The sequence below is a fragment of the Puma concolor genome, chromosome B4 (assembly GCF_028749965.1).
Source record: "Puma concolor isolate L17-30 chromosome B4, mPumCon1.1.hap2, whole genome shotgun sequence".
NCBI classification, from domain to species: Eukaryota; Metazoa; Chordata; class Mammalia; order Carnivora; family Felidae; genus Puma; species Puma concolor.
In genome coordinates, this window is record NC_141673.1 from 21,609,913 (window position 1) to 21,635,823 (window position 25,911).

The following is a 25,911-nucleotide window of genomic DNA, read 5'->3' on the forward strand; positions in this document are numbered from 1 at the left end:
GAGCCGAAGTCAGACGCTTAACCGACTGAGCCACCCAGGCCCCCCACATTTTGGATTTCTTTCTTTTTTTTTTTTTTAATTTTTTTTTTTAATGTTTATTTATTTTTGAGACAGAGAGAGGCAGAGCATGAACAGGGGAGGGGCAGAGAGAGAGGGAGACACAGAATCTGAAACAGGCTCCAGGCTCCGAGCTGTCAGCACAGAGCCCGTCATGGGGCTTAAACTCACGGACCGTGAGATCATGACCTGAGCCGAAGTCGGACGCTTAACCGACCGAGCCACCCAGGTGCCCCATTGGATTTCTGAGTCAAGCAATCAAACTTAAAAGTTTGGCTCTAGTTTAGATATAAAAACCTGAATGAATTTAATTCCAATTACTAAATGTTTAAAATACTCAGCATTCCCAAAAAGAAAATTTTTTTGATATTAATGAACAATACAATCACATGGATATCGAAGGGAAGTAACTTCTCCTTGATTACTGCTGAATCTCAAAGACAGCAAGCGCTTGAATTACTTTATTACAAGATTGTGGTTGTGTATCCCTATAGAAAGTACATGTTTCTTATTTAAAGTTTACCTTCAACACCAAATTTTTCTGGCTAACATTACATTAGATAACAGTAGAAACAATGGGTACTTCAAAAACGACTTGTTTAGATTTAACTAGCATTTATTGAACATCTACTAAGAATCAAATGCCTTCATTTCTTTGGTCTCATTTAATTTAATCCTCAAAGCATCAATCAACCCTGTTATGGACTGAATTGTGTCCTCCCCAAATTCATATATTGAAGTCCTAACCACAAGGTACCTCAAAATGTGATTGCATTTGGAGATAGGGTCATTAAAGAGATAGGTAGTTAAGTTAAAATTAAGTTATTAGAATGGGCTGTAACCCAATATGGCCGGTGTCTTTATAAGAAGAGATTAGGATATATGCACATAGAGGGAAGACCATGTGAAGACATAGGGAGAAGATGGCCATCTATAAGCAAGGAAAGAGTCCTCAAAAGAAACTAACCCTGCTGACAGCTTGATTTCAGATTTCTAGCGGCAGAACTGTGAGGAAATAAATTTCTGTTGTTTAAGCTGTCCAGTCTGTGGTACTTTGTTATGGCAGCTATAGCAAACTAATGCTCCTATAGAAGTGTATATTAACACTTCTCTGTGGACACTTATGGCTCTAGAAGTTTCTAAGCTAAGAAGAGGTCATGCCAGGATTGAAATCCAGGTCTTCTAATCACAATTCTAGTGCTTTCTCTAATACAAAGCCATCATTTGTGGTATAATGGCAAGAGTGCTTTGGAAAGCATTTAGATACCAATGTAGAAGAAGACACGTACATTAGTCAGATAATGTTAGCTACTGAGTGCAGGAAAACCTCACAATTACTCCCCGTCTGTTCTTGGCTGCAAATCCAGCCCAGCTTGATCCCCCAATTGGCAGGCTTGGACTTCAGCTGGGTAACAAGAAGAAGCTGGTCCATGAATATGGAAGGTGGGAGGACTTTGGATTATGGCAAATAAACAGAGAATTTGTTGCACATGTTTCTTTGTTAGTGTTAGATTTTAAAAGCATATGCATGCTGGACAATTATAGTTAGAATTAACCATTCAGTTTTTCATATTCAGCTTAGCCTTGTTTTCAAGTTGTTTTATGCAACTAATACCCATTCATTGATCCATAACGTATACATAGCCATTAAAAAAAGTACTTATCTTGTTTTTCTTCATATGAAGAAAGAGGAAAGCTTTTTTGAAGTGGGCAAATATCAATTTAAAAAGGAGTTAGAGGGGCGCCTGGCTGGCTCAGTAGAGCACGTGACTCCTGATTTCAGAGTCATGAGTTTGAGCCCCACATTGGGTGTGGAGCCTACTTAAACAAACAAACAAACAAACAAAAAACATTAAAGAAAAGGAATTAGACACCATATACAAGTGAAAAAGCAACTTTATTTCATGTTCAGAAAAAGCATTTGAATAATATTTTCTATAACTTTGAAATTAAGAACATTCAATAACAATAGCAAGCTTAAATTCCATGAATAATGCAAACATGATTGGGAGATGTGAGCAAATAAAGCAAGGTAGAAGTGGAGGTAAATAAAGAGATAGCAGGAGGTGACATGGAGATTTAGCTCTGAGTATAATTCCCAACTGCCCTTTAAAGGGCAAAGTCTAGGGATTCTTAAACAACTCTCTGCATGGAACATTCTTTCTCCACCTCCCGTTTCCCTTTGCCATTTATCTCTCAGGTCTCAGTTTAAATATCTCCTTTGGAGACAAATCTCCCAGATTTGGGTAGGTGTCCCTGTTATTCACATCTATAGCCTTTCTGGCATCTTCTTTATGACAGTTGTCACATTTGTCAGTACTTGTTCCATGGCTCTTTTCGTGAATAGAATGTAAGCTCCACTATGAGGTTTGTTCACTGCTGAATCACCAGCATCTAGCAAATTTCCCAGCACGTAGAAGGAACTCAGTAGGTGATGAGTGAATGAAAAGATGAGAAATTAATACTCTCTTTGTATCCTTAAGACCAAAGTAAGTTTGATTCTCAAAGTTCTCTTTGAAGGATAAACTAAGCTCCAAGATATTCCCTATGCTTTCTTTCATGTGATAACAAATGAAATGATTACAAAAAGAAAAAGAGAATGGTGTACTTTTCCTTAATTTTTGGCATTATCACTTTCAATTGAAGCTCCATGAAGGCAGGGACTATGTTTTTACTCATTACTCTGTTACCTAGAACAGTACCTGGCATATAGCAAGTTCAATAATACAGATACATACATATCTCTTATAACAAAAACATACTGAAGAAAATACTGCTAAATATCAATAAAAAATCAAGGCAGAAATATGTAAAGAGTAATGACTAGGACGCAAAAAGATCACCAATATGTCAAACTTCAATTTGACCTAGTTTCTTGGGAGCTCAAGTGGAAAGTCAAACAGTCAATTATTATTATTACAAGAAAAAAGTATTCTTTAGAGGTGAAAAAACTTTCCTAGTACAGTTCTTTATAACTTCTTTATAAATGTGGGGCTTAATGTACAATTAACTGAAGTAGGGGACAAAGTCTCCAAGAACACTCCTACATCCCATATGATAGCCAGATGTCATATGGCTGCTGAGAAAAGCCAAGGCCATGGCATTACAATACAATTCAGTGAAAGCAACTCTTTGGGTCAAGGGGCAGAATTGGTCAAATGTGTAGCCTACTGGTTGCCGAAGGTTAGAATACTGAATGCAATGTTCCTACAGTTCCCTCCTGGCAGATGTTATGCGAGGGGAAAAAAGCCTGCATTTTTTAGATGTCATGTTAGATGCATATACCTCAAGAACTTGTGAGGACTGAATGAGAAAATCCATGTAAAATATCTGGCACATATAAAACTTTCAAGAAGTTTTAGCTGCTATTTCCCATAGAATGATCACCTAAAGGGGGTTTCTCTTACCATATCCTACCAGTGTCCACTTTACCACTGGCAACAAGGTCATTAATGCCTTTATACCTAATCAGATCATACAATCAATTCAGAGTAAACCAATGCAGGGAATCCACTCTTAAGGCTCTAGTCTCCTGGATATGTCCAATACTAATTTATTAATCAATTAGAGTTTCATCAGAGAAGTAGAAATATTAGTGATATGGAATAAAACAGAAATTTACCTTATCTGATTTGGGGAGCTGGTAAAGAAGTTTAGGTAAGGCTGTTGTCCAAAGTTATTGTAAGTCAGTAGGGCCAGTAGCAGGGAAAAAGTCTAACTGGGAAGGAAGAGAGAGAGCAAGGACACTGGAACCCACAGACAAATGGAACCCATGAAGACAGACAGGAACTTGCATCTGTCTCTCACTTTCTCTAATGTCAATGACGTGGGTGGCCTACAGAAGGATCGGGCACCCTTCATAATGGAACTACACATGAGCCTGGCCCAGCACTCACGGAATTTGAAATAAGAGATAATGAAAGAGTTACTGAAGGAAGAGTCTTGGCTGCTGCCGTATACCAGCGAGGTGAGACAGCATATCAATGACAAAGAGTTTGCAATTAAACAGTTCATGGCTACCCTATACAACCCTTCAGTGTATACTATTTTGCCTCTGTCTTCCAAATATCATGCAGATGTCATTTGTGGCCACTCCTAAAATGGTGCCATAAAGAGAAGAGAAATTTAGGAAACTTAGTTCCAGCTTTGTAATGTGACAGTACAAAAATACCACACCTATAATTGTACTTTAATTTATGAAGATATTTAAAATACTTTGGATATAGCTCTTGGCCATAGTGCCATCTTCTTGGAAACTTCCATGCCACAAGAGCCAAGTGGAGGAAGGAGCAAATGCACAGGCTGAAGCCTAAAAGAAGAAAGATGAGGCAGAGGTCCAAGTAAACCTCTTGCTTGTGAACCCATGGAAGCCACAGGAGCAGAATTAAAGAATGCCAGAGGCCAGGGACATTGGTAAAAATAGCTGGACTGCAAGTCTACTTTCTAGAGTTTGATTCAATGGATCTAGAACATCCATTGCCATCTTATTGCAATGACCACCTTTGAGAGACCCATCTTGCTCATACCAAAACAGTCTCTTTTGGTCCTTTGCCCTGGAACTGTGACTTTCAGGACAAATTCTGTTGTCATTTATGGTTGAATGTAACATGTGTATAATAAATCATCTCTTCTGATGTCTTAGCTGAAGAAAAAAGTTACTCTGGATATAAAAATTTATTTTCTAATACTTAGATTTGTGATCAACTTTTTCCGTTATTTCTATAAATATTTTGTCACAGTTTAAGATAATTTTATGAAGCTCTTGTTTTAAGAATGAATTGGGGTTTTCTCCTACAAAAAGTAGTATAAAACTGAAACACATTTACCATATGCTGACCCATTCACCCAAATGAACGGATTCTTTTGAATATTTTTGCAGTGTTTTTCAATTATTTGTTCTGCATCCAATTTTACTTCTAACCAAATAGAAGGCATTATTTTCTGTATAAGGTTTATAAATCAATGGGAATTTTTGAGGTGATGATGGCAATACCAACTCAATCATGTTATGTACAGTTTTTTTTAAATTTAAAATAATCCCAGAACATGGTCTCCATATAAACCTCCTCCCTTAGTATTAGAATTAGTTATTCAGAATTACCTGACAAGAAGTTTCATGTTGAATTTCTTAAATCCAATAAATTGTTACTACAATATCAATAGTATTCTTTTTAAGTGTTTTATTCCTATCTATAGTATTTCTTAATGGGGATCAACACGTTATTTAATTTCTTAACTCAATTCCTTGGAATTATTTCTTAAGTCTCTGACTACCTTTCCATGGTTTTCCATAGCTCTGATTGTCTCATAAGTGTGAGCAGCAGAATAACAACCCAAAATGGCCATGATTTGATGTATTCAACAAAAGTTCCACTGGTAAAACCAAATCATACATCTCCCAACCACCACCACTCCCTCCTTCATCTCAACATTCCCCCACCCTCACCACACAGCTAAATAAATGTTGAGAAAAATAGCACAGTAAATGTTTAGTTATAAACCAGTAGAAATTAATGAGCATTAAGTCCACTGCTTCTTTTCTGCCCTCTTGCCATTTTTATTCTTATTTTAATTATAAGGTAGACTGTCCTTATATCAAACATTGGAGAAGTAGGAAAAAATTGAACTGACTTGAAAAAATCATCTGGGGCATCTGGGTGGCTCAGTTGGTTAAGTGTCTGACTTGATTTTGGCTAAGGACATGATCTCAGTTTGTGAATTGAGCCCTGTGTCAAGCTCTGTGCTGGAAGTGTGGAGTCTGCTTGGAATTCTCTTTCTCTCCTTCTCTCTCTGCCCCTCTCTTGCTTGTACTCTCTCTCGAAATAACTAAAAAAAAAAAAAAAAAAAAAAAAAAATCATCTGATGAAATCATGATTCCTTTTGTTTTGTAGAGGAATGTAAAAATGCATACAAATGACGTTATTTAATGTAATCATTCCATTTTAACAATATATCCTCCATCTGTTTCATTCTACCAGCAACTAATGACTAATAAAAATGAGATTCTGAAATAGTTTTCCATTTGCATCATTTGGAGAAAAAGTGTCTATAATGGCTTTCTGATAGTTATTTTTATATAAACAGCATTGATTACACATCATCGATATGACTCTAATAGAATGAAATTTAAAATGGCAATCCCTGAGATTGCCTGACAAAATGTTTCCTGACAAAATGTTATATGGAGACTGTATTATTAATTTCCATTTGCTGTCCATTCCACATTCACACAAATACTGTTAGTAAACCTTCTTCTAAAGTTTCAAGGAGATGCCTGTAGGTTCCTTGTTGTAAATGTAATGAAATAATGAAAATATTATTCATCAAAATTAAGGGAGGAAGTTTCCCCTTGGAAAACAGTTGGAATGTATTGGGCTACTACTGGACTCTAATTCTTGGGGGGACACTGTTGGCAAGGAGAGTCAACTTCTGGACTCAGGAGCCTTTAAACTTGAAACAGTAGCAGACTGTAACAAAGACAGCTGATTGAAGAGATGAATAAAAGGTGTAGCAGGTGGCTGGTGAAATTCTGTAAGAAACAATGTGTCACTCTTCAAAATTTTCAAAGAAAATGGTTAGTTTTTTCATCCAGCCTAATAATGCGTAGAGTTCTCCACTAGAGTAGAGCAGGGAGTAGAATCCAAATGGTCCATAAAATTTAGGAGTGGACAGGAGTGGACCAGGAGTCTAAGGAGTGAGGATAGGATATCAGTAATTCTTTGAAGTTGTGGACAGCCATTGGCTGTGAAATTAGTGATGATGGAGGAAGAGATGGAATTAGTTTAACCTAATTTTCAAGGGGGCAGTTATGCCACTTATTTTGCTATTGTCTATTAATTTTAAACTCATTTTCATGTATTCTTTTGATGTTCTGCAAACCACATTACTACTTTGCCCCCGGTTTTCCGTTAGGATCTACCGATAGAGGGCGCCAGAGGGAGAGTGCACTTCTTCCAGCTTCCCTTTTTCAACCTGGTAGTGAGTTTGCTCCAGAAGCAGCAGCTGAATCCAGTTTGCAGGTTTTCTAATATGCAGAACATTTTGCTTTCCTTCAGACACACCAGCACCAACCAGCTGGTTCCCCCTCCTAAGAGGTCTGGGTCCTTATCAGAGGTCAGAGATAACAGCATCAACCCTCTCCTCATAGGCTGTTTCAACTGGCAGGAGAGTGGTGCTCCTGTGAGCTATTTGCTGTGATCCTGGCAAATAAGGGCACACCCATGGAATGAGAAGAAAAAAAAGGTTTAGTAAATTTATCATTTTAGAGATTCTGAGAATGGGCTTTTCTTGAGATATGAGAGACTCAGAGAGGATTTGCTAATGGGGAGGGTTCCACAGCCTGCCCAGGCTGGGAATAATTGGGTGCCTTAGAGGGAACAATTTGATTCTAGCCTTTAGTCTCCCTGCCCACCTCTAAAGAATCAGGCCAAGCAAAGGAACAGTAGCCTTCGAAGGGGTTTTAGAATAAGTCATTCTTAAATCTGTAGGCTTATGGCTCGTGGCCAAATCCTGCCCGCAGCCTGTGTGGCCAGTAAACTAAGAATAGTTTTTACATTTTTAAATAGTTGAAAAAAATCAAGAGTATTTTGTGACACGAGAATTATACAAAATTCAAACTTAGGCATCCATAAATAAAGTTTTATTGAATCACAGCCACACTCATCGGTTTGAATATTACCTATGGTTACTTTCATGCTACAACAGCAGAATTGAGTAGTGTGATAGAGACTGTGTGGTCCACAAAGCTGAAAATGTTATTTGGCCCTTTACAGAAAAAGTTTGCAACCCCTGCTGTAGGAGAAAGATGGAAGTAGAGGGTGGGGTATCAGGAGATACATTGGGATTAGCCTTTGGGGAAGATGAGTTAAGATGCCAAAAGCGGATGCTGTGTTCTTGTGTCTTCTTAGCCACCCCTCTGAGAGACTGTATAATGAGTTTATTAGAATGCTAGTTATTTTCCTCAGAGGAAAATAAAAAGAGATGCTGAAAATTTATTGGAGTTTCAGAGAGCTCCTCTCTGTGAGATAACTAGTTTGAAGTAGAGACAAGACTACATTTTTCAGTGGGCTATGTGCTGGGTCACTCTTGGGTAACACAGGTTTTCAAAGGTAGTAGCACACAGGCATGGTGGCTCTGAGAGAGGAGGGAAATTCCTCATCAAATTTCCCTAAAGGGGAAGAAACTTCTGCTCATTTTTCCAAGAAGGAGTTATATTACAGTGATCATCTTTGATCTCCTTCCCTACTTGTATCCATTGGAACTCCTTTACCAGTGGCTGGGGCTACTGTGCTTTCAAAACAAGATCCAAGTTCAATTGTGGGTTTTTTTTCCCCCTCTTGCCATGCTTGTCTCATGGATCACTAAAGAGCAGTGGGCTTTCCTCTGCTTCCTACCCCAAGATGGTAAGCATACTTGGATCAGAATCTATCTCAGCATGTTTTCCAAAGTCAGTCTGGAATCCTAACGTTCTCTCCAGTTCTCTGACTCCATTTGTGAGACAGCCTTTATTTTGTTTGGGTATATGAAATCATATTTGCAGTCTAACTTTCTCCACAAATCTGAGGGTGCACATTTACAGAGAACTAATTCTTACTCTCATTTTCAGTTTCGTTTTAGTAGCGATCCCTGTACTTTGTGGAATATTAGATCCTAATTGACCCAGTAGAAAGTGGGTGGTTGACATTCCACGGGTTTCAACACTTACGGCCGTAAATTTAGAATGACTGCAAACATCATGATATGTTGCTGTTTGGTTTTCCTCAGGAAGATGATAAGCGGCAATTTGTGTTAGGTAGGCATAGGAGACAAACTTAAATGGAATGTAGTATGCAAGAAACTGGCTTTTGTTCAGATGTCTAGTATCTATCTTCATGGTCTGTAACCTGCAATTTGTTGACTTCTGTCCCACAGCCCATCATAATAGACCCAGATATGCAGAGTAACTTCAGAGCTCAAGATGGAGAAAGTAGGTATTTTCTGAACCTGCTCCCTTAAATCACAGGGTTACCCTATCTTAGCTCAGTAAGCTTTATGTTATAAGGACATCATCTTTTCCTCTTTGTCACTATAAACAGACCTTGGCATATAGTTCTAAGACTGATCTGGATTCATGTTCCTTTACTATTTTATATTTCCAAAGTCTTTGTGTGTGTGTGTGTGTGTGTGTGTGTGTGTGTGTACAAACACTACATATGCTTTGTCTTTTGCTTTACCTCCTCTTTCTAGTTTCAACCCCCTAGCCCCTTCTTTTATTAATCAGTCTCAATAGAAGTGACTTGCAGTATGTATATTGGAGCAGTGACTCTCAGCTTGCCAAAAAAGTATCTAGAATTAGATCTGTGTATATTAGAATTTAGAATAAGGGATTCAGAGGTTCTGCAGGAATTATATTACCTACCTCCTGGAATACATATCATGTACCTCTAGGAAATATAATGCATATTATGTTATCATGTACCAGGAATGATACTAGACTCTTTACTTTGTCTCATTTAATCTTGACTGGTATGTGTGCATGTGTATTAAACATATATACAATAATATATATACACAAAGACATATATACTATATATATATTTATAAAACACATATATATTTATAAAACATATATTTATATTTGTATATACACACATACTATATATAAAAATATATATTTATAAAACATATATATTTATATATGCACACACACAGTATGATAAGTCATATATATCATATATATAAAATGAGAAAAAGTTTAGTATCATTCCTGGTGCATAATATGCATTTACTACTATTGTTAATACAGTCCATTGAGAATAGAAAAGATAGATTTTTATGAAAAAAAGATTCAATTAAAAAAAGCTGGAGAATAGACAGTATATTTTCATTTTTGTAATTAAAAACAGAATAGAAATTGATCTCAAATCTATCCCCATACTTGATTTCTAGCTTTCAATTATGCATGTAGCTTAATGGACTAAGGCCATATATCATCACATGCATAGAATGTTAGGTCTGTAAAGGCCAGTGTTGACTATCAGATATAGCTTCTCAATTTTACATATATGCAAATTGAGATCTAGCCTGTCCAATTGGTCTTCAAGATTTCTGGCTTTTTCCACTTTACACAGATGCAAAACACCTTGATGCAGTCTTGTTATTTAAAAAGTATGTTTGTTTGTTTGTTTGTTTGTTTTTATCTCCTCAGATTTTTGGAAGAAATGTTTTCACTTTTAATTTGCACATCAGTTTCCATGCATCCAAAACCTCTGTCCTCTTTGACAAGAAGCTATTATGTAACTAAAAACAAGCCATTCAGAGTTGCAAAATTAGCTTTGAGTGCCTGGAACTGTGGGACTGATTCTTAGAGTTAATCATTACTAATGGCTTTCCCATTAGTAATCAGTAATTATTATCTGGGATTGGTTCGTGATAATAACTCAGGAGCCTCCTGATGTCTAGGTCAGCCATGATTAAATGTTACTTGTGAAAACAGGGTGATTTTTTTTTTTTTGTTTTTGTTTTGAAAACAGGGTGATTTTTAAGCTCTGACCAGTTGACTACTTATGGTATATTCTGGGAAAGATGTGAAGAGAGAGTTTCCCTATGCCATTTTCAAAATGAATTCGATAGCTCCTTACTTTGTTTCTTTAACTGGTCTGCTAGTCTCATTATGTGAGAGATACTATTAGCATATACAGTATCGTCTTATCATGAAAACAGATTCTAAAACGAAAACAGAAAGCCATGCTAGATCAAAATCTATTTCCTTCAGTAAACCTCCCACGAAAATCCTTAATCTACCTAATACTTTGAACCATTCATTTTTATTTTTTTATTATTTATTTATTTTAAAATTTAATTTATTTTTTAAATTTACATCCAAGTTAGCATATAGTGCAACAATGATTTCAGGAGAAGATTCCTTAATGCCCCTTACCCATTTAGCCCATCCTCCCTACTTTGAACCATTCAAATGAAATCTCAGAATATTGAATTCCATAAAAAATTGAAAAAAAAAACATTTCTGTTATTTATCTCTGAATGTGCTGTAAGTTTCCCCCCCGTTATTTATGTAAAATCTCTGCCTATAGCAGGCAGCTCTGGATTTGAGTCTTGGTTCAGTTATTTTCTAGCTGCATGATATTGGGCTAATCAGTTTGCTCATCTATAGTATAAGGATAAAAATGGAACCTGTCTCATGGAATTGTTATGAAGATGGAAATAACATATGGAAGGCATGTGGCACAGTGCCTGGTTCATAGTGACTGCTCATCAGTGTCTGTGATAATTACTGTCAGCCCACGGGGGCAGTCAGGTGTACTGAGGGGAGCATGGGCTCTACAGGGGCTCAGTTCTGGGGTCCAATTTTGTTTGCCACTTCCTGTGTGCGGCATCTTGAGAAATTTAACCCTTTGAGCCACTATTTCCTCATTTCCAAAATGGATATACTGTAGTAATAATACAGATCACTGGGTTGTCGTGAGGAAAGTGCCTGTTAAGACCCTTTTCTCGCAACCGATTATCAACAAGTTAACATTTATCCACAATTCCAAGGGCAAGGCTAAGCCCAAGGTGTCACGGGAAGTTTCAAAAGAAAACAAACTCCTATTCTCCACCACGGGCAAGGATTGAATCGAAGAAAATCAAGCCAAACATGTACAATGAGAGTTGCTGATGTATATATGCACATTAAAAGTGGGTCTCTAATCCATGCCCATTTATATTTTTCCCAGTATGCACGTGGAGAAATTCTCAATTAGAGCCTCTTCCCTGGTATTTTTAGACGTCAGTAGATCTCCAAAGCCCAGCCGAAATATAGGGCTGATTAAAGACTAGAGAAACTGGAACCGTCACAAACTGTACGTGGCCAGTGCCACAGAAACTAGGAATAAAACAAACCTTTCTAACCAAGGGCAGATCTCCTTCGTCTCGTGGAGGTAAATGGAAGGGCGAAACGCAGGTCAAGTTGTGCCGGCACCGACAAAAGCGACTGGCGAAGGGCCCCTTCCCGGCAACACCAGCTTTTCCTCATCTCGGTCATGGAGGATTTTCCAAGCTTCGTGCCTGACCCCAGGCGTGGCGCCCGCGCCGGCCCAGCTGACGAGGAGTCGAGGCGGCAGGGAGAACTCCAGTCCTCACACGGTTAAACCTCTCCCAAGGAGACTGGAGGAGGGAGGAGGGAGAAGGGAAGAGGGAGGGTCCCCGCCCACAAAAACGAAGATAATATCATCCCGGCGCCCCGCCCCCACACCGGGCCGGCCCCCTCCCCCGCCCCTCGCCCCCCGCCCCCCGCCCAACTCGGGACAGACCCTCAGGCCGCACCTGCACGCGCGCACACGCCCCCCCGCGCGCCGGCCACCACGCGCGCCAGGCCTCAGAGCCGCCGGCGGCGGACCGGGGCGCCCTCCTTCCCGCCCTGCCTCAGCCCCTGCGCCGCCGCCGCCGCCCTCGGCACGCGCCCGCCGCGGCTCGTCCGCACCGCCCTGCCTCGGCGCGGACCACGGCCGCCGGGGCCGCAGCCGCGCGCTCCTCTCCGCCGCGGGCCGCGGACGCCGCCACCTAACCGCCGAGCCCGCGGGGCGCGGAAGCTGATCAGAGCCCGGGCCGCGGCGTGAGGGTGCGCGGGCCGCCGACGCGGTTGTTCGCTGCGCTCGGGCTCCCGCGAGGACTGTCTCCGCCTCCTCTTCCTGCGACCTCCTCAGTCCTCAGCATCCTCCTCGCGCTCCTCAAAAGCACCCTCTCACGCCCCACCCGCGGGAACGAGGCTTCAGGAATTCAGGGGAGTGGCTGTGGGGGCGCGTCGCGGCTCCCCGCTCGGCCAGCCCCTCTTCCTAGACATGGTCTGATCCCCATTGTAAAAGCTGCGCCCCGAAGAGGAGGAGAGAGTGGTGTTCCCGGCTTGGGGCTGCAGGAATCTCTTCTTGCTGAAGCTCTTGCATTATTTTAGGGTGGGGCGGGGAGGGCCCTGGATTTTGGGGAGTGGGGGTGGGCGGGGAGGAGGACCCGGGGTGGGGGGAAAGGACTCTGTGAGGGAGCCGGTGGAAGACTATGGGGAAGGACCAGGAGCTGCTGGAAGCTGCCCGCACTGGAAATGTGGCTCTGGTGGAGAAACTCCTGTCTGGCAGGAAAGGAGGGATCCTGGGCGGTGGATCCGGACCCCTGCCCCTTTCTAATCTGCTAAGGTAAGGACGGGAACCAGTTCTGGGATTGCATACCTCGTTTTTTTGCATTGTGATAGATACGTCCTCCTCTTCATGGTTAGTGCACCTGGTGGCTGCCAGCGATTCATTCTTAAATTAGGCAGGAAAACAGACTGTGTGTGTGGAGAGGAGGCACGAGGTTCCCAGTCAGATTGATGCCTTAGATTCTTTGAGTAATTTGAAAATAGCCTTCCATCAATGCGTCAGTAGCTACTTTTCTCTGAACTGTGGTGCAGAACTTGTACATGTACTAGTGTTGCTGGAAGAAAATCGGTGTTCCACTCGCTTTCCATCAACATTTATTATGTATTTTCAGTGTCGAACCCAGCCTTTTTTGTCTATTTGCATGAAATTGGTAGATAAGCTATTGCGTGCATTCACTTACCCTGCAAAAAGCCACGGCCTTTAGTTGCTGCTACCTTCTCTTGCAGAAGGCATTTGCTGTGCTGTGGGTTGTGATCCCACAAAATGAAGCAAGCGAACCTTCTGATGAGATGTCATCTGTACAGGGTGTGTGTAAAACTTGATGAGGCAGGTTAGCAGCCCCAGCCGTACTTCCACTTACCTGGACTTAGCTCAGTGCAACTTGGTTTTTAGGACCAAGGATGCCAGGTCAGGATTGGGATAGTGTGTATGGAATGTAGTAGAGGCCTTTTAATATGAAGATGTTGCGGGTGAGACTAATATTGCTTGGAGACTCTTTCTAAGATGACATTTAAAAAAAAATGTCAAGGTCTTTATTCAGCAGGCAGTACCTTAGAAATAGGGTTGATTTGCATATTTGAGAAACTGCGAACTTGAGAGTTGAATTGATGGACGAATTAAATAAGAGGGAAGAAGCCTGAAGAATATTCATTAGATAAAATGCAAGGAAAGCTCTTTAGTTTGTAAAATTGTGGCTATTCACTTTACCCTGGATATTTTTGGAGGCATCAATCATCATTCATAGCTTCACCCTAAAACATCTCTTAAGCAACCCAGCTGTACTTGTAAAAATTTGAAAAACCCAAATGATTTTTTTTTTTTTTTTTTGGTTTTTAAATACTCTTTTGTGCTACTCTTGACAAGTCTTTAATACAGATTTTTGGATGATGACATTGTGTTCTTTACACAAGTTCTTAGATGTTGTAGTGGCCAGACAATGCAGTTAATTATAGTACTGGCCTGTAGGGAAAATGAAAACATTTGTATTAGAGTGAAATGAATTTAGTTGGCAAATAGTTGATGGGATTTTAAAAAGCTCCATGTATGATCATATATACTTAATAGTGACATTTTATTGGAATAATAATTCACTTCAGATCAATGAATGAATATGGGACATTTTTTTAGTTGATCTTAGGAGCGATGACTCTTTGGGTGTACTCTGTTCGTAAGTAATTTTTACTTTCAAACACAACTAGACAGTGTGGACGTTTCAGATTATAGCTCTAATAACTGCCCCTAGTCATGGGTTATTTATACAAAAGCAGTTTATCTGGTTACGGTTTTAAAGTTGCAGGTAAAGTAAATGTGTTTACCAGTTGATTGAATTAGTTGTAAGAATGATTATGGCTAGAAACCTGTATTCTGAAAGAGGTTTCTAAATAATCAATTCCTTTGGACAAACACTAAGGAATTCTTTGGGAACAGTGATAACTTCAGTTAATTTTATTAAGATAAATAGTATTTTAAAAAGCGTATCTTTGTGATAGAACTTAAAGGCAAACATCTTTTAAATACTTTCTCTGTTGTGCCATTTAAAAAAAAGAAGAGGTGGCAAATTTTAGGAATAAAATACCAACTATTTAATGTTGGTAAACTTCTTGAACAAGAGGTTTTCTCTTTTGCTGGTTTTGTCAGGGGTGAGAGCTCTATAACAAAAATGTGCACAGAAAACAAAAGTAAAAAACGTGCTCATGAGTTTGAACCAAGTTGTAAAAGTCAAAATCAAAACCAATAACCCTTAAACTTGCATCTGTCGCATACTAAATGAACAACCAAAACAATGTCTTTGAAGAATATGATGGTTGAAACTGCATTGGGTGATCCTTTGCATAAAATGAAATTCCTAAGAAAGCACATTTAATTTAGTTGTTACTTTATTTCACAAATGATTGTGTTCAAAAATTTATTTACATAATGATGGAGAAGGTGGCCCCTCCCTCTTCAAATATAATGATGCTTGGACATTTTAAAATACTTCGGAATGACCGCAGAATAGGTTTGCCACTACCTCCCCCCTGCCTTTATTTGTTGTGTAATAGGTAGTGTCAGATAACTGTGCTAAATGCTTACTTGTATCATTTCGTTCAGTTCTTATATCAGCCTTAAGTGGCTGAGCCTCAGTTCACAGGTGAAGAACTAGAGATAGGAAGATAAGGACTTGCCCAAGGTCACTTAATTAGTAATGGCAAAGATTTGAAGTTCTGTGATTTAAATTTGCTTTTCCACATTGTAAGTCTTATTCATTGATTCTATTTGATTTGTGAGTTTAAAATACGTATAGTCTACTTTTTTTTTTTTGCTATGCATAATCTGATTTAAAAATCCTTAATTTTTTTCCTAATGACAAACAAATCCTCATGACTGCCCTTTGGTGGATCACTAAGAACTTTTCTGAAGATGGTTTTGATGACATATTCCCAAGTGAGCAGTAGATATATGATAGGGAATCAGGTATGCTTGGGTGACACTGCAGTTTTCAGCAAAAGAATGACCTTGAATAAATATAAAAATCTTTCTAAGCCTCACTGTTCTCTTCTAGAAAATGGGAATAGTTATAGTAGCTATCATATAGAGTTGTTGTAAGAGTTAAATGAAATATGAAGAAATGAATGCAAAGCATTTAACACATTGATGTTTTATCATTAGTGTTGTTATTTCTCACGCAGCTTTAAAGCACTTGACCTTATTTCTTAAGGTCTTGATTACTAAAGATTTGCTTCATATTGGACATGGAGTAAAGTTCCTTAGTAAATTTTCCACTAGAATTATAGAATCTATAAATAAAATGGAACCTTTTATCCAACCTCTGACCTAGAGGAATCACCTGCAACATCTTTTACCAGTTAGTTATTCTAGCCTTATAAAACTCTTAAATGACTAGATCCATTCCTTTTTTTTTGACAGCTCTAATTATTAAAAACATTCTCCTTTTATTGAGTTGATATCCACCTCGCTGTAATTTCTTATTTTTATTTTTATTTTTATTCTTTAGTGTTTATTTATTTTTGAGAGAGAAATAGAGACAGAGCATGAGCAGGGAAGGAGCAGAGTGAAGGAGCACAGAATCTGAAACAGGCTCCCAGGCTTTGAGCTGTCAGCACAGAACCTGATGAGGGACTCGAACTCACGAACCACCAGCTCATGACCTGAGTGAAGTTTGACGCTTAACTGACTAAGCCACCCAGGCACCCCTGACCTCCCTGTAATTTCTAGCAGTTGGTATTATTTGGAAGTGGAATATAGGTGAACTTACATTTTCATACTTTTCACTATTCTCTTTTTTCCCTTCTTTGCATATTCTCAAGTTCTGCAATGACTCTTAAAGGTGGTGAGCAGAAATGAACAAAATGCACTAAGATATCAGTTGACCATTGTGAATATACTGGGACCTGATATACTGTTGAATTAAAAAAAAAAAACAGGTTTCAAAACAGCATTTGTGGTATGACCCTATTTTTTTTTAAGAAAAAGTAAGTGTGAAAATTTATAATGTACATGAAAAAGTCTAGAATGATAAACACCAAAATGTAAAAAATTGCATTCATCCTTGAGTGGTAGAATTGTGGATGATCTTTATTTTCTTTTTGCTCTCTACATTTTCCAGTATTCTAAAATAAACATGCATTAATAGCAACTACTAAAAACATTGAAATTATTACCTCTTTATTATTGATCTAAGATCTACCTTAATGAGGGTCAGTTTTTCTGAGGTATATAATGACATTGGCTCACATTGAGCAGATACTCAAAACTTCCAGGTATTTTTTTCAATGACTTATGAAGCAGTGGTTCCCCGATCATACTTGTAAAAGTGTGGATTGAATTTAAATCATTCCTATTACATTTAATCTTACTTGTTTTAGCCTGTATTTATAATCTATGTAGATCTTTTTGACTCTTGAGTCTGTCTTCCAGCATATTATCTTCTTCCTCTGCATCATCTATAGATTTAATATGCATGTTTTCCATAATTGGAATTCCACACACCATGATATGTCTCTAAAGAACCTTTCTTTAGCCTACTATAAATTTAAAAGTAGCAATACTTATACATGGTATTTCTACCAACATTGAAGCCACTTAATAGAACTCTCATTCAGCTGCTTCTCTCTGATGTACCTGTGAGAATCTTTTGAGGTATTTTATCCATTGCCCTTCTGAAGTCATGCTGTGTCCTGTTTATGGTGTTCCTTTGATATACCTCTAGTATTAAGTCTATAAATTCCACCCAAATCAGGCTACTTTATTATAGCTTGTTTATGGTAGCGAACCATGGATGATGGATGCCTAGTTCTGATGAAAATTCGTTCTATGCCCTTGTACCTAATTCTTCTGGGTCTGGATATACTTTGTTATGATCTCTGTCTGTTTGAAGTTTCAATAATCCCTAACATTATTTGTTTATACTTTCTGGTTTGAAAATGATTTTCACTAGGGATGATAGGAGCAAAATGGAAGTTGGGAAGAATCAGATTCTTGGCATTGTTAGACGTTACAGGAAATTCTCTTGTGGTCTAAAACAAGCAAGTTTTACAGTTATTCTGTCAGAATTTAAGTTTACATTAACTGTTATAGAAGTGAACTTTTTATAACTCCCTCCATTTTTTCAAACTTAGTTGAAAGGGACATTAACATTTCCCCAGGTAAATACTTCTTTTTTGTGTTTGTTTTCATTTATACTTCTCATTACCCCCTTTTGTCCTAAAGAATTCTGAGCTCATTAGAGCTCATCAGAGTATTCAAATTGAATCACCTCCTTTTTCTTCCTCCATATGATATGTGAAATTTTATTTTATTTAACATCTTTCATGAGACAGCTGCAAAACCTTTTAAAGTCTCTTTGGCACAGCCACCTTTTAATGCAAACAAAAACAATTCCTATTTAGTATGTGTATTAAATCATTTCTTTCTTAATGAGTCAAGATTAAGAATTATTTGTATTTTAATAAAACAAAAGTTTAATGCCTTAAATTTACTTGGTTTTCTTAATGAATCAAAGGCTTGCATACTATATATACTATTTTTAGTAAATTCTTGTTGGACATAAAGAATTGAATTCTCAAGACTCCCATGTGACAAAGTAAATCAGTAAGAAGTAGGGGGAAATAGTGTCTAGTCCTTAAAGACATATAAACCAGAGAGTTATACATTTTTCAGATTTAGGATTCAGTTCATGAAGTTTTTGGTGATGGGTACAAGTTGATAAGAGGCAACTCCAAAGTGTTGTAATTTTCAAAACTATTTGGGCAATTGTGGTTATTGGGACTCTGATAAAGGTACTCACTTTCGGGGAAACTGCATTGGTTAAATGGAATAAATCACAAATAGAGCAGTTAAACTGCATGAAAATGTTATATCTATAAAAATAGGCAAGTTGCAAGTGGGTTATCTATTTTAGATAGTAATGATGTTTGAAGCGGTGATTGCACCATTATGTTCAGGGAACTGTGTCTGCCAGAGTGAACAGTGCCAGCTGCACAATGGGGAGTAAGGAGAGAGGAGAAGGAATTTTGGTATTGACCTCTTTCTCTACTAAGCTAGGTTTTCAGCTTCCTCTTCCAAACAGTAAGACTGATGTGTAGCAGGGAATTAGGACAGCCAGTCAGTGGCTACTACTCACCCTGTCCATTCTTACATTGCCTAATTCGTAGTGTATCTCAGTGGTTTCTTACAGTTGGTGGAAGGGTAGAACAAATCTTGACTGACATTAATGCAGAAGCTTACAATATTCAGCATTGCTTCTATTGACTTTAGCAATTTAACCTCTCAGGTGACAGTAAACACAATGTGGTTTGTTCAGTTGTATACTGGAATAATTTATTATGTATTTGATGCAGTTTTGGAAAATTCTTTCAAGGAGCCTATTTTAGGACATTCTTCTTGAGTATTTAACTAGAAATGGAAGGTATAATTCAAATAAAGGGTTAGAAAAGACTAATTTTATTCTATAGAACCTGAAGTTTTTAAACATTTAATGCATTTTAGTGTATCTTTGGTTCCATTTTAAACAAATTGTGGTATAGCTTTAGTTAATTGAAATATGATGAGTTTTGGTTTTTCATCATAGAATATTTTATATTTTTAAAAGCAGGAATTTGCACAGAAGACTCATCTGTGTTTTAGTTCTTTCTCATGTATGTGATGACATGGTCAGGTACACCATATGGCAGGCAGAGGCACAATGCCAGTTTAAAATCCAGTGAAATTTCTTGTGTAACACAGATCTAGGATCTCATCATAGAGTCCAGTTTTCTTCCTTTGCATCAGGAGGACAGGAAGTGGATTCTGCATTTTTGTTAAACGTGGGTCTGGCATGAAACTGGGTGACTTTTGAGGGTGGATCAAAATATATAGTCAAGGATAAATTTTGTTTTTGTTAGGTTCTTCTGCAGTCTTCAAAGAGTGTTCATCTCTGAATCTGTTTCTGAGAGATAGTGCTAACTTAATTTAACAGCATGTCATCAGGAATGTGTAAAATGGAACTTAGATTCAGTTGTGCTGTAGAGTTTTAGGTCCTGTTGTGTTGTGAGAGCAGCTTTATTTAAAGTGGCTAATTACTTCTAGTTAAGTGAACTGAGACAGTTGGCCTAGACTTGTCATCATTCTTTGATCAAATTGAATCAATCTTGACTAATAGATGTGGTCATCAACAGCCAACCTCATTTCTTGCTGCCTGCTTGATACTTCTGTTCCCCACACCACATTTCCTTTAATCCTTCCTACCCCAAACTCTCTCTCTCTCTTTAAAAAAATTTTCTTTTTTTACAAAGAAAACCTCTTCTCCATTTTAATTACTGCAAGTTCACCCTGGTTCTAGTTTTTGTGCCAAGTGTCCCTCTCCTAAGGAAAAGCAGAATTTGTGTGAGGAGAAGAGTTGGGATGGACTGTATAGTGAGTGAGACATAGATTAAGAAGAACGAATATTGGACCTTCAAAAGCAAAGAGTTTACAGAGTTTGCTTTCATCATGTCGTTTCCTGCCTACCTCAATGTTAATTTCTCCTCTGACCGTGGGCTCAGTGCCTTGTATCTTTCCTAACTTCATCTCGCCTTGAAACACTGTTTGTGGGAGCTGAAGTGTGATTGATTGGTAAAGCCTTTTGGGAAGAGGAAGCTGTTTTAGTATTTTCATTTAAAGGGGAAACAAGAGGTGCCTGATGGCTCAGTTGGTTGAGCGTTCAACTTCATCTCGGGTCGTGATCTCGCGGTTCGTGGGTTCGAGCCCCGTGCGGGGCTCTGCGCTGACAGCTTGGAGCCTGGAGCCTGCTTTGAATTGTGTGTCTCCCAATCTCTCTGCCCCCCCCGCTGCTCGTGCCCTGTCTCTTTCTCTCAAAAGTAAAGTTAAAAAAAAAAAAAATTAAAGGGGAAACAAAACTTTAGGCCCACATAATAATGCTTTGGAGCTCTTATTAGCAGAGCTGATGGAATGAATTTTGCCAGATTTGCAAGAGGCGTTCTTTAAAGGTGGTCATTGGGGCTCCTGGGTGGCTCAGTCGGTTAAGCGTCCGACTTCGGCTCAGGTCATGATCTCACGGTCCGTGAGTTCGAGCCCGGCGTCGGGCTCTGTGCTGACAGCTCAGAGCCTGGAGCCTGTTTCAGATTCTGTGTCTCCCTCTCTCTGACCCTCCCCCGTTCATGCGCTGTCTCTCCCTGCCTCAAAAATAAATAAACGTTAAAAAAAAAAATAAAGGTGGTCATTAATTCTGCCTTCTTTACAAGGTTGATGCTGTAGAAAGAGAAGGATTTGTTGGAGAAATGAGAAATGGGATAGCATAGGGCTCGTGTTGGAAAAGACTTTTATTTTTGCTAATTATTTAGTCCCTAGAACTTTTAAAAAAATTTTTATTTATATAAAAGTTTTTATTTATTTATTTTGAGAGACAGCGCATGTGTGAGTGCACACACATAATTGGGGGAAGGGCAAAGAGAAGGAGAGACAGAATCCCAAGCATGCCCTGTGCCATCAGTGCAGAGCCCTATGTGGGACTTGAACTCATAAACTGTGAGATCATGACGTTTACTGAGATCAAGAGTCAGATGCTTAGCACCACCCAGGCGCCCCACTAGAACTTTGTATTGGATATCTGTTATATTAGCATACCTGTCTTAGGTATTAGCATGTGGTATGTTTGCCTGTTTCCAGAAGTTATTCCTTACATGTACATATGTATTATATAATCAGAGGTCATAAGGACATGGTATAGGATTGTAGAAGAGCTTTGACATCTAATGTGGTTTGAGATTCAAATTCTTTTAAATGCATTTTCTTATTATTTAGAACTTCAGTATCTAGGTTATTTCATAAACGTATGCTTTACTGTACAGGGAAGGCATTTGAAGTTATGAGCCCTGGATCACAATCCCAATTTCATTCTTCCACATTAAAGTTTTCTTTCTTTTTTTTTTTTTTTTTTTTTTCTTTTTGGCCTAAATTGCTATTTAGCCAGTTTGAGTCCTACTTTGGTACCTCTAGTTGCAGATCTGCATTTTAAATGTTTTATGTATCATATAAATATGCTAAATATAGTATTTTATGTTTTGAATATACTAAAAAACTGCTATATTTACTTACAGAATTGTCCCTGTTTTGTATAGCTATTTTACTCTTAGTATGGGACATGAGAGTGAGTGGGAGTGTGTTTGGGAGGAGTAGCAGGAATTATGCAGAGACGTTCATTGGCATGGTAAACTGCAGCAGAGGGGTGCTCCAGGACAGAGTTTGCCTGTTTATTTGCTTGTGCTAGTGACCAGAGTGATCTGTCACTCTGAAGTTTGATAGAATCTTTGAAGACAGAATCAGAGAAGGTGAAGAATTATGAACAATGGTTAAAGTATTCCTATAAGTTTTTTTCACTGGTATGTTTTATGATATATATTAGGGTGTATTTAGGCCATGACTTATTAATCAATGAACCAACCGCTTTCCAACTAACCAACAAGTCAATCAGGATTTCATAGGGAACTGACATCCAAGAACAATAACAAAGAATGATTGCTCATTATTTTCACAAATGTTTATTGAGTACCTTGTGGATTCTAAAATTGAATGAGAGCATTTCTACCTAACCCCAAGTATTTGTAGAAATCATGGAACAGATATGCCAACACAGAGGTAAAGGACAGCGTGATATTTATTGTAATGGAACTACCAAGGTAGTGTGACAAGAATATGAAGAGCAAGACGGAGGCTCCCTTAATTCTCTCTGGAAGGAGTAGTCAAGGCAAACTTCAAGAGAAGAGGTGATTCCTGAATCTTATTGGATGAATGGGAGTTTGGCAGGCTGACAGTTTTAGGGAAGGGCTTTCCTAAAGAAGGAATAGTGTATTCAATAATGGTATTTGAAAATGTAGAATATAATTTGGGGTATTATAAGTTTGGCTTAGAGCATGGATAAGAGATAAGTCTGGAGATTGAAGGACTTGTCTGCTGCCCTAAGGAGTTTGAACTTAATCCGAAGGGCATGGTGATCCATTGACTTTTTTTTCTCCAGTTTTTGATATGTAACTTATGTATGTGTTTATGATGATAACATGACTGTTTCAAGTAACTGGGTAAAAGATGAAAAAAATCACCCCTAATTCTATTGCTAAGAACTATTTGTTCATATGTATGTTAAATATAGTTATTAGATAAAGCATACATTTTGAATCCTCAATTTTTCACTTAGTAGTTATCATAAACTTTTTCAGTGTTATTACAACTTCTTCATAATTATATTTTTAATGGCATCATTAAAATACCCCATTTAATACAGAATTTTCATAGACCTCCTGTATTAGAATCAACCCTGTGGTTGTTTGTTAAACATGAGTTTCCTGGTCTCACTTTAGACCTACTGGGTTAGAATTTTTGAGTAAAAGTTTTGGGAATATGCATTTCATAAGCTTCCTTAGGTACTTGTGTCTTTTTCAAATATTTATGTTGAGAGTGAGAGACAGAGACAGAGAGAGTGATGGAATGTGAGTGGGGGAGAAGCAGAGAGAGAGGGAGAGAGAAAATTCCCATCAGGGTTTGCACTGTCAGTGCAGACCGGATGTGGAGCTCTATCCCATGAACCGTGAGATCATGACCTGAGCCCATATCGAGAGTTGGATGCTCAACTGAGACACCCAGGTGAACCCTCCCCATGACCAGTTGTATATATCTTTACTTATATATTCTTTTAATCTAGATACCTGGATGATTTTTACTTTATTTATTATTATTGTTATAAGTAGTGTTATGGTGAACATTGTCATACAAAACATCTTTCTCATAAATTATTTCTTAGGATATATTTCTAGAAGTGAAATTGCTAGTATTAGTGTTCCAAATATGCTAATTGCTTTATTTGCTTTATATCCAATCTTCAGTCCTGAAAGATATATATTATTAACCCAATATTTATATATGGGGCAAAAGAGAAGAAAAATTGAATAACTTTCCCAAAGTTGCAAAGCTAGTAAGTGACAGACAAGATTCAAATTCAGGTCTTTCCAGTCCCCACGTAACTTTTTATTATGCCATGTTGCTTTCTTGTTCCATAGGGATCAGTGTATGTCGTGGATTAAAATATGAAAATACCAATGTGTTTCCAGTATGTAAATAGAAAGTACATTTTCTACAAAATTATATAGAAACATATTTCAGTTCCTACATAATTTTCAATTATTTTTATGCTCATCATGTAATTTTGCGTTATAGGCAATATTTTGTTTACGTTTGTTTCTTGATAGCAGATGAATGATAAACTGAATTCGGTGTTAAAATAACTTGAGATGTCTTAGGATATTTCTTCATCAGTTATCATTTTTACTTTAAAATAGGGTGGAACTCTTTTATCCAAAATTTTTGGGTGCTTAATGGTATCTAACTTCTGTTGTCTTCAAAGGTGGTTTAATAACTTGTCCATGCCATGTCTCCAGATGGGTGTGATTTATTTCTCCTCATTTCTTCCTTTTCATGCAAAGGAAGAAAATACAGTGTTCACCATCGTTTTCATTTAATTTCATTTAACTTTATGATTCATCTGTTCAAGCCAGTAAGTCTGAGCTCATAGTTTTAACTGAGCTCATTATTAACTCAAGGATCTTGTCAAATCTAGTGTTAGGGTCTGTAGAAAAATCATGTAACCAGGCAGTTTGTCCTTATGACCTTCTCATCCCCTGTTTGTGTTCCCCTCTGTCCCTTTGCTGAGCCTTTGTTGCTTTCTTATTCTGGGGCATTCTTTGTCTTTTTTTTTTACCTGAAACCTAGAATTTTTCAGTTTTATCCTGTACTACCAAAAAATTTTCTAAATTGCATCTTATTCCCTCATGCCATAGATCTCCACTGAAGAAACAGTAAATGTCATGGTAGAAAGAAGCAACAGAATGTTATGGAAAAAGTCAGTCTTAAGTTTGAATGAAAACTCTGCCGCTGAATGGACATTTGGCCCTGAGAAAGTTATTTAACTTCTTTGGACTTTCAGTCTCCTGATTTAAAAGTGAGGATGATATTATGTATCTTGTAGATTTGTAAGGATTAAAGAGAATTTATATAAAACATCTAGCATAGGGCCTTTCACATAGGAGGGACTCATGTGTTTTGGTGGTTATTATTATTACTGAGACATTATGCTGTGTAAGGAATAATTGTATAAATTTCATGAGTATCTCTATTTGATGTGAGCTATGGGATATTTGCATATTAATAGGTCACTTCTTTAGGTACGTTGTCTTAACCTGAATCTTTAATGGTGTAGGCACCAAGACAGACCACTGGGGGTGATATATTTGCTCAGTGTTCCTCTGATCCCAGACATAGGGATTACTTTTTTCTGCCTACTTTTAGGAGTAATACTTGGTCACCAGATATTTAACATTAGTTGTTATCTTCTACATTTCTCACAAAGCTAATTTGAGCAGAAAGAGATTGTGTTCCACTGGAGTTGTACATGCTGTGCTATAATAATCCATGCGGTTAATGGTTTCCTAATAAGCTTATCATTGATATTTTCTTTATCTTGCTTTTTAAAGCATTGTTAATTGACAAATATTTTGAGGGTGTGTACTATGTATTCAGCATGGTGATGGTGCTTTGGAGTATAGAAAATAGATTCTTCCCTCTAGGCAATTATGGAAGTTACACACAGGAGATGCTAGCTAATTATATAGTAGTTTCTAATTTCATGGAATGTAAGCTCACAAATTCAGCTTTTTCTCTTGACAAGTCCAGTGTCAACATTCGCCTCCCATCTCCCATTGCATATCAATATATGATCTGAATCTGACCATGAGTCATGTTTAAGTAATTCTTTTTTTTTAATGTTTATTCACTTATTTTGACAGAGAGAGAGAGGGAGAGAGAGAGAGAGCGTGCATGTGCAGGGGAGGGGCAGAGCGAGAGGGAGAGAGAGAATCCCAAGCAGGCTCTATATAGTCAGCATAGAGTCCAGCAAGGGGCTTGATCCCATGAACTGTGAGATCATGGCCTGAACTGAAATCAA

General features: G+C 38.1%; 1 protein-coding gene and 1 long non-coding RNA gene across 15 annotated transcripts in view; one reads left to right on the top strand and one right to left on the bottom strand.

Annotated features, from left to right (window-relative positions):
- Positions 1-3,964: 3,964 nt before the first annotated feature.
- On the bottom strand, positions 3,965-12,251 carry LOC147578956 (uncharacterized). Of its 2 annotated transcripts, none has more exons than XR_015253400.1 (3): positions 11,938-12,251; positions 5,689-5,883; positions 3,965-4,152 (listed from the first exon to the last, which is right to left on the bottom strand). It is a non-coding gene; the product is annotated as an uncharacterized LOC147578956 (long non-coding RNA). The 2 variants fall into 2 exon arrangements; XR_015253399.1 differs by lacking the exon at positions 3,965-4,152 and adding an exon at positions 4,229-4,366.
- A 796-nt stretch (positions 12,252-13,047) lies between these two features.
- ANKS1B (ankyrin repeat and sterile alpha motif domain containing 1B) overlaps positions 13,048-25,911 on the top strand; it is a 1,105,230-nt gene continuing 1,092,366 nt past the window's right edge. For all 13 annotated transcript variants that reach the window (XM_086712566.1, XM_025926383.2, XM_086712564.1 and 10 more), the window contains exon 1: positions 13,048-13,220. In XM_086712566.1, coding sequence (XP_086568692.1) covers positions 13,087-13,220 — 134 coding nt within the window. In that variant the 5' untranslated portion in view covers positions 13,048-13,086. The remainder of the gene's footprint in view (positions 13,221-25,911) is intronic.